The sequence below is a fragment of the Cryptomeria japonica genome, chromosome 2 (assembly GCF_030272615.1).
Source record: "Cryptomeria japonica chromosome 2, Sugi_1.0, whole genome shotgun sequence".
Lineage (NCBI taxonomy): Eukaryota > Viridiplantae > Streptophyta > Pinopsida > Cupressales > Cupressaceae > Cryptomeria > Cryptomeria japonica.
Genome location: NC_081406.1, coordinates 90,285,884 through 90,295,330, shown reverse-complemented (window position 1 = coordinate 90,295,330; position 9,447 = coordinate 90,285,884). Strand labels below are relative to the sequence as shown.

Genomic DNA, 9,447 nt, shown 5'->3' with positions numbered 1-9,447 from the left:
TCATTCTGAAGATTAGATAATTGAAAACAAGTATAAAGGAGTTATGAGAAGAGGAAGATTGGAAAATGAAGAGGTATGTCTTATTTCTCAAATTGAACCATCATCAATTAATGAGGCATGTGAAGATAAATATTGGACTAAAGCTATGGAAGAAGAATTAGAACAAATTGAGAAGAATAACACTTGGACATTAGTTCCCCGACCTAAAGATAAAAATGTAATTGGAACCAAATGGGTATTCAGAAACAAATTTAATGAAGATGGTAAGGTTATCAGAAATAAAGCAAGACTAGTGTGTAAGGGATATTCTCAGAAAGAAGGAATTGATTGTAATGAGACCTTTGCACCGCTAGCTAGAATTGAGGCAGTCAGATTATTTTTGGCTTTTGCAGCACATAAGAACTACAAAGTATATCAAATGGATATTAAATGTGCATTTTTAAATGGAGATCTTGAAGAAGAAGTTTACATTGAACAACCTAATGGATTTTCTTTGATAGATAACAAAGATATGGTTTGCAGGTTAAAGAAAGCTTTGTATGGGTTGAAACAAGCTCCAAGAGTTTGGTATGCAAGATTGGATAAGTATCTTTTGAAGATTGGTTTTTCTAAAGGTAATGCTAACAGCAACTTATATTATAAAGTGACTAATGATGACATCTTAGCTATAGAAGTTTTTGTTGATGATATAATCTTTGGAGGAGAAGATGGATTATGTAAACAATTTTCTATTGAAATGCAGCAAGAATTTGAAATGTCTATGATTGGAGAAATAAGATTCTTTTTAGGATTGCAAATTTCACAAACTGATAAAGGTATATTCTTGAGTCAATCCAAGTACTTAAAGGAGTTACTAAAAAAATTTGGGATGGAGAACTCTAAACCAGTAAGCACACCTATGACTACAAGTGACAAACTATCACTAAGGGATGAATCTACACCTGTTAATCCAACTAGGTACAAATCTATGACAGGAGGTTTATTGTATTTGACACATACCAGACCTGATATCATGAATGCAGTATGTATTGTTTCAAAATTTCAGAGTAATCCTAGAGAAAATCATGAATCAGTAGTAAAAGGGATTTTTTGATATTTACAAGGCACTACAAATCTTGGATTATGGTATCCTAGAGATGAAAACTTTGAATTATGTGCATACATAGATGGAAATTGGGCAGGAGATGTGGATGATAGAAAAAGCACCATCGGTGGAGCATTTTTTCTTGGAAGCAGACTAGTTTCTTGGTTGAGTAAGAAACAAAGTTGTACCTCCTTATCAACAACAAAATCAGAATATGTTGCAGTGGCAACTAACTATACACTAGTACTATGGCTTTAACAAATGTTGAAAGACATAAAGGTAAAATGCAAAGAACCTATAACTATCTATTGTGATAACACTGCACCAATTGATATATCTAAGAATCCGGTACTACATTCTAAAACCAAACATGTTTCCATCAAACTAAATTTTCTAAGGGAAAATGTTGAAGAAAAAGAAATAAAACTGGTTTATGTGAATACTAAAGAGCAGATTGCATATATTTTCACTAAACCTCTGCCTAAGGAGACTTTTGAATATCTTAGAGATCAACTTGGGGTCATTCCCCCACCGGTACATACTTAGAGAGTTGATGTTTGTCATCAACTAGGAGAATTAACAGAGAAATCTTTTACTCCGGTTTTGATGAGGAAGCTACTTCTCAGGGGGAGTAGTTGGTATACTAAATTAGTTGGTATTTTGTAATGAACTTGGTTTTGTAGTAACTTTGGCATTTGATGTCAAAGGGGGAGAGATTGTTATGGAAAAACACAAGGAAACACATGTCACTCTCAGGGGGAGAGATTGTTACTTTGGGAAAGATTACTTATATTTTGGTAATTATTGGTATTTTGGTATTTGCAATTTCTATTTTGGCACTTTGATGGTTTTTCCATCTTGTGTTGCCATCAATGCCAAAGGGGGAGATTGTTGGTATTTTGGTATGGTTTTGTCATTGATGTCAACACCTACTAAACCTTATCAACTCTGGCACTTTGGAGAATCAACAACATTCACCGCCAAGCAAATGACTTATGCACAGTCACTAGTATTTGGTACACCGACAGGATATAATGATCACCGATACTTGGAATGGTATGGAAAACACTTGGTTATGTTGAAGACATCGTTTGGACACTTTGTCTTGGAAAATCATTTATTAGCATATTCGTATTTACATATTTGCTGTTATCGGCAAATAGGTCCAGGTTATACACCGACAGGATCATCTTTTCCAGATCAGCACGACACACTATGGAGAAGTTTTATTATTGCTGTAAATGAATCGAGCCGACATGTTGTATCGGTTATTGCATCAGATACTGTTTTGTTTGTAAATTGATTATATTGTAATATCTCTTAGAGACGACCTACTAAAATTGGTCCTAGGTTATGATATAAATGTAAGATCTTATTTGTAAGATCTGATGTGGAATGTGAAATTTTTTTGTGTGAAGGTATATGCGAGATTAAGAAAATCTATACACATAGAAATCATTCGAAGGTGAAGCAAGGTTTTTGTGAAAGCATATCAGAACTACACCGATACTGAATCCAGCATATGAAGATACTATTTTGAGCAGTACATCCTTATTGGATTTAACCATCCAATTGTAGTCAGTGTGATTCCTATTTTGTGTTTGAGCAGTGAGCTCTAGGTGCTTGGCCTTTCATGTGCAGACCCCATTTGTATACACTTACTATCTGCAATAGTATCATCTGATTGTGGGTAAGGTTTCCCACCTTGGTTTTTCCACTTACACGGTTTCCATGTACAGATATTGGTGTTAAGTTTTGTGGATGACTTTTTCTTTTTGTTTCATGCATTAATCTTTACCGGTATTGCAATTATCTGATAAAAATATCCACTGGTATAAAAGACTGGTTCACCGGTATTAAGCAGTAAGTTGGTTAAGTTGTTTTTGTTTTGAATTTATTTGACAACTGATTCACCCCCCCCCCCTCTCAGTTGTGTCTGGGACCTAACAACATCCATGTTGATTACATTTTATATATGTTCGTTTGGTCCAATTTACTAAATGGGTTTGGGTGTTGTTATGTATTTTCATTTGGAGTTTAATGAAAGAGATCATACTTGGCATAGTTGTCATTTAGAGGTGTATGTAAACGGACATTCTATAGGTTTTGGTTTTCATTGTTTCTCTCTTTGGTCTTGGTTATCTTCCTAGATATTCGGTTTCACATTATAGATTTGAGGTTGTTTGGAACTATGAGATCACTAGTTTGTGTTCATGTGTTATCATGTGGGAGATGGCATGATGGTTCCTTTATCTCTTTCTTTTGTTGTTTGTGGATAAGATGGGAGAGCTTTGTAGAATTGTTGTGAGAGTTGTACTCATGTGTTATTGGTTTATATGTTATGTATATTTTTTGTGCATGTTCCTCGATACTACATGGTTATGGTTACACTTTCTATGAGATATTATTAGTGGATCTTTGGGATATACTGATTCATTTCAGATTTGGCATTACCTATATAGTGGGAGTTTCTCAATGTACATATGTGATAGGTATTGCACTTGGAGCTTATGGTTGCATGTTATGGGTTGTATATGTCAATAATGGGATTCACTTGATATGTTAGTATACCTTAGAGGTATGGATAGTTGGATGTGTTTACATTTTGTGTGGGTGTTATTTCATCTTGGTTATCGGTTATTGACAACTAATAATGAATTTGATACCTTTAGGTTGAGTATTCCTATTTGGATATCAGTTGAGGAAAGACTTACAATTGGTTGTGATCTATATTATGTGGGTTTCTCTTTGGATGGCCTCTTATCTATGTCCAATGATAGTGGCATGGTGGAGGGTTATAGCATTAACTTATGAGATGGTGGACACTTTGTTTCTCATTGCAAGTATCTTGATACCTACTAGAATCTTTTTTCAATGACACATACATTAATAATATTAAATACAAAGGGAATATTGGGGTTATGTATAGATAAATTGTTGTTCATGTTTAGATTTGAATCACTTAGGTTCAATCCTAAGAATTAGGACATTTAATTGATATGTGTGATTGAACTAGACCATAACATAAATGAAAAACATTTACATTAGAGCTCTATTTTCATTCACCTTTCTTATCTTTGAAATTGTCAAGGTTAGGCTAGTAAATGTCACAAGGGAGATTGTTGTATTTCTAGAGTTAAATTCTCTAGTAAATGTCACAAGGGAGATTGTTGTATTTCTAGAGTTAAATTCTGTTACATTAACCCCCTAATATGAATTATTTTTTATAATTTTGAGTGAATATTCAAATGCAAACTTCTTTATCATGTGGATGAGATATTTTAATTTTATGCAAATTTTCTCTCTAAGATCCAAGTTCATCATTTTTAAGAGAATGCTTCTTGTTAAACATCTTTTGAACTACACACATGATTGTGTCTTAATACCAAGACATAGCAATTCCCCAAAAATATTTTTAAAAGTTTCTCATTATGGCTAATAACAAATAATGAGAGTATTAGCATTTAAATTTTGAATTACAAATTTTAGGTTTAATCATATAGGGCTTAGAATTAAACTAGGTTCAACCTTGAGTGACACAAAAGTTAAATCCTTATAGATTCAATGATAATTTTGTAACATAGAGTGTGTATGAAAATAGCTATGAATTTGGATGCAATAAATAACTAAGAAACGTCCTTGCATGTAAATGAGAAAAAAATGGGTGTTGGATTGAGAGGTCAATGTACAAACTAAAGTCAAGACAACCAGTCCATTTTGTTGATATTATTTGTATTAAGATTTTCCATAACATGAACCTAAAACTAAATGAACATTATCGTAGGAACATAAACTTAACCATTGTTAAATTTGTCTTCAAATTGATAAAAAATAATATCAAATTGACAGATTTTAAATTTTAAATAATAATTAAAATATAAATGATAACTAATTTACAAAAAAAAATTAAATAGAAATTTTAATATCTAATTATAAATTATTCTATAGAACTTTCATTCATAATAAAAAATTTAAGATAGTACGATTGCTTACAATTCATTAGCTTTGAATCATATTCAACGATTCATCTTCCTCTTCCTAATGATAGATCATTGAGTGTGATCTAAAATATTAATAGACAAAAACATAAATAACAAATTCAAAAACAATATTATTTTGAAAAACCAAAGAATTTAAGAATTAAATCAAAATTTATAAAAACATATTTTAAAAATCTAATCTTGAAGGGAAAATGTTTTGTTTTGATCATCTTGCGTTTGTTAGACGAATTGAAAATTGTTCTTATTAGATTATCTTCTGTTTTTCACTTAAAAATTAGAAATAGCCCGCTTCCAGCAGGCCTGAGTAAAGTTACAGAAGACAGCGAACTTGTTATTAAAACTGTAAAATGTCAAGCACATATAGAGCCCACGATGAAATAAGATTCCATGGCAGCAACACAGAGAATCTAATCTACTCTTCATTTGAAAATGCAATCAGTTCACCTCACAAACAAGATGCAAAGGGAATGAATAGAGGGAGACCAATTAGCCCTCCATTATTCCAGTATGATAAAGAATCATTCCTCTACATTGAAACAGGAAGAATTATGAAATACAAAGACGATCAGAACTTCAATGGGTCGAGATTCAGGATAAAAGAGAAGAGAATGTTACTACGAGTCTCAGTTTCTGTGACCACGCTTCAAACCAGCGATAAATGGGACTCCTGTACGCTTAAGCCATTTTTTACCATGAATGAGACGGGCAACAGTAAATTTCTTGACCTGTGAAGGATGCTCAAGGATCTTATAACCAGTCCAGTTCACACGTGCTTCAACTGATGCACCAGCTCCATAGTTTTTGTACTCGCCGTAGAAGAGAGTGTTTAGGGCAAAATCTGAGGCATTCCATGGCAACCAACCCTTGGGTTGAATAATATCGTCTAGATAAGATTGCACGAACACAGTTCTAGAATACTCTTTCCATGGCCTGCCCAGGAATGTTTGGAAGGAGTCTTTCACAGGAAGAAGGTCAGGAGCAGCCGTGATGTTGCAGACATGGACAGAAAAGCCAGTTTCTGAGTCGCTAGTCTTCCTGCCTTGAGCTGTTATGGTGATTTGCTGACCTTTCATGGGTTTCCTCGCCATTATCACGCATTTCTGAAACACTGCTGCGGCATCGCCGAATATGAAATCTACTGTACCGTAGATTTCACATTCTCTGTAGAATTGGTAAAGTGAATGAGCGTAAAGAGTGTCTTGGTAGCCTTTCATGCTACACCGGTAGAACACTGATTCATGGGATGCAACTAGAAGGGCCACTGCTTGATGGTTCTCTGCTCCCGCTGTGTTCTCAAAAGTAATGTCACGGGCAATAAATCCCTCGGCTTTTACAGCTGCATACCAGAAATTATGTCAGATTGTAGAGAAAAGAAATCCACATCAGCCACATTTGGTTACAGTTCCTATTCGAAAATTGAACTTTATTTCACATGCTAAGGATTTTTCTTGGTCACGGAAGACCTTTGAGAAAGAAAAAATCTTTTTGTACAACAACCGTAGAAATGAACTTTATATCACATGCTAAAGATTTTTGTTGATAATGGAGGACATTTAAGAAAGCAAAAAACTTTTTGTATGATTACAGTAAAAATGAACTTCATATCACATGCTAAACATTTTTCTTGGTCATGGAGGACATTTGGGAAAGAAAAACTTTATTTTTATAACTTTTAGATTTATTTTTTTGTGTCACCAAGGATATTTAAGAAAGAAAAAATCTCTTTTTCTTAGTTGAGATTGAGTTAATTAGAATTATGATCAAGTTATAAGTATCTTGAAGAAAATTGTAAAATCATGATTAAGACAGTTGCTATGACGAAATCATTAAGATATTTTTGAGTATCAAATGATCGAATATTTCAGTTACGATTTATGTTACTTGGATTTTATATAACACAAAGTGAAAGATTGTGGAGTATCTTGTTTCTTACATAATATTACTATATTCATTTGATGTTTGATTTCTAATGTGTCTCCCATTATTACAAGCTTTCAATATATGCATATTTTGGTTTTTGATTTTGTAAACATGGACCTATTATTCTTATATATAAACTGTACACCCTTCAGCCTAATAAAGAAAGCCTAATAAAGAAAAAAAAACAATGATTTAAAAGGATTGCAGAGTATCTATTTTTTAAATAAAATCACTAATATCGCCTATCACTAAAACCTATCAATACATTCATATATTGCTACCTTTTATATGCAAGTGGTGCACACCTTCGACATAATCAAGAAAAAGAAATATGATTTGACAAAGAGTGAATGATGTATCCATTTTTTGGTGAACACATGCATGACCTCCTAGACCTCCTATATGAAAGTGGTACAAACTTTTACATAATTGAAAGAAAGAACAGTGATTTAGAATGAAGGGTAGAGAGGATTTACCAAAAGTTGCAGTATGATATGTGGTGAGGTTATCCGCAACGCTCTTGTTGCCAGTTACAATGGTGCAGTCCATGCCCTCTCCAATCAACGTGAGATATCGCTTATTCTTCTCGACCTCAATATTCTCACGATATATTCCAGCTTTAACATATATAACATATCTCCTTTCGCTCTTCTGAGGTGCATCTTCCACAGCCTCGCTAATTGTACAGTAATCTCCAGTACCATCCTGGGCAACTACGGCATCGATATGTAAATCTCCAGCAGACGTCCACAGAACCCTGCGATCTGAGGCCGACAACCACGCCGGAAAACCATCATTCAAGTCCCCAAGTAAAGCACGGCGACTGGCCGGACTTGGAGCGGGAGCCGGAGACGCTGCAGAGAGATCTGAAATTTTCTTAGACAAGGCAAGACAAGGGCTAAGGATATAAGAATTTACTTCAGCGCTGAGTTGCATTTGGGATTTGAGGACCCCATTTGTGTTGGCAAATCCTTCAATGCACGTGTCCTGGTTGGTAATGGCGGCGCTGAGAAACATCTGGGCATAACTGACCTCAAAACCCTGCTCGGGATTGTTCAAATCTTGGCTGAAGTTGAGCAAGTACTGAAACGCCTGCCCGAGCTCATCGAGAGTAAGGTTGTAAAGATCGAGACAGTCTTCAAGAGCGATTTTCTCTAATCCTGGGGCAGCTTTGGGCATCAATGCTAAAGCCCTCGCTGTGCTTTGTTCTACGAAGGCACTTATTTTCAGGATGGCTTGTTTGAGAAGATCTACAGAAGTTTCGTCGTGGTCATATTGACGCCATTTTGATCCTAAAATAGCCATAGTCGAAGCACACAGCGGAGGATCTGCAGAGCCCTGGCAAGCCGGTGGTATCGAATGATTTGAGCCCAAGGCCATATGGACTGAATTTTTCATGACTATACGACTATGATGGCTGTTATAGGGGGCAATAAGAACAGCCATACGTATGACCGTGGCGAAGAGCGTGACAGAAACTACAACCGTTAGGACCGCCCTCCTGGTAAAAATGACCGGTTTTGCTTCCTCCATTTCCTTAAAATTTTCTATTTGCTTGTTAACGCTGTCTGATACGCCAAAAGGATTGGAGGACAAGGGATCGGACAAGCTTTCGCTAAGAATGGATGGGTTGAGTCTTAATGCCTTGTCAGATTCGCTTATGTAGAATTTCGATTACGACACCACCTGTAGAGATTGGATCATCTATTCGTCTCTATCGTGAATTGGGATTGGATATGGTCTGTCATGCCAGGATTTCCAATAGAATGGAAATGACAAAGAAAAGACGTATGATATTTTCAATACAAAAAGGAAGAATACAGCCCTGGAACAGTTAAACTGTCTCACAAAAACTGTCAAAACTGAACAAAACCAGAAAAATAAACTAATCCTAATAAACCCCGAAGATTAATACGTTAGAATCTTGCCAATGCACATACTAATCAACTATTTGCTATTTTTACAGTTCCCACTTTCATGGGGTGCGCTTCTGGGAAGAGCGCAATAATTTTTGAGATCAAATTGGAAGTTCCAAGCCTTTTTAGTTCTGATTATGAGGTGATTGAATAGGTACTGTGGATTGATTTGAGCACAAGAATCCTGAACTTTTTGCATTCTTATTATTCATATTTCTGGAAATATGTCATATTCTTACACGTGAAGACCTGGAGTTTCTATTCCTGTATTCATTTTTGTTCATTTAATGGCATTCGTTTTTTGCAAATGACAACTCAACGAAATTCAAGTACAGCCATGACAACTAATTTTACACTCATGTTGGTGTTTGGATCGTTCAGAGGCCATCGATATCGATAAATTGTACTCTGTGCGTGAAAACTTTGATACATTTTATTTGCTGTGTTTGCAATTCTTTAAATTGCATGTCTACGTCTCTTCGTCCTATGTATCGGTTTTAAGCACCTAGTTGTTCTTATTTAAACT

At 35.0% G+C, this 9,447-nt stretch overlaps 1 protein-coding gene across 1 annotated transcript; it reads right to left on the bottom strand.

Moving 5' to 3' along the window:
* Nucleotides 1-5,486: 5,486 nt before the first annotated feature.
* On the bottom strand, nucleotides 5,487-8,816 carry LOC131078880 (pectinesterase). Its single transcript, XM_058016707.2, has 2 exons — nucleotides 7,482-8,816; nucleotides 5,487-6,421 (listed from the first exon to the last, which is right to left on the bottom strand). Exons 1-2 carry the CDS (start codon nucleotides 8,536-8,538, stop codon nucleotides 5,709-5,711), a joined length of 1,770 nt encoding a protein of 589 aa, XP_057872690.1. The 5' UTR covers nucleotides 8,539-8,816; the 3' UTR covers nucleotides 5,487-5,708.
* Between the last annotated feature and the right edge of the window lie 631 nt (nucleotides 8,817-9,447).

Excerpts from the sequence above, each read along its gene's own strand:
- LOC131078880 (XM_058016707.2), bottom strand. The coding sequence starts at position 8,538 with ATGGAGGAAGCAAAACCGGTCATTTTTACCAGGAGGGCGGTCCTAACG. Across the intron at positions 6,422-7,481 it reads ATATCATACTGCAACTTTTG|CTGTAAAAGCCGAGGGATTT; the intron begins GTAAATCCTCTC and ends TCTGGTATGCAG.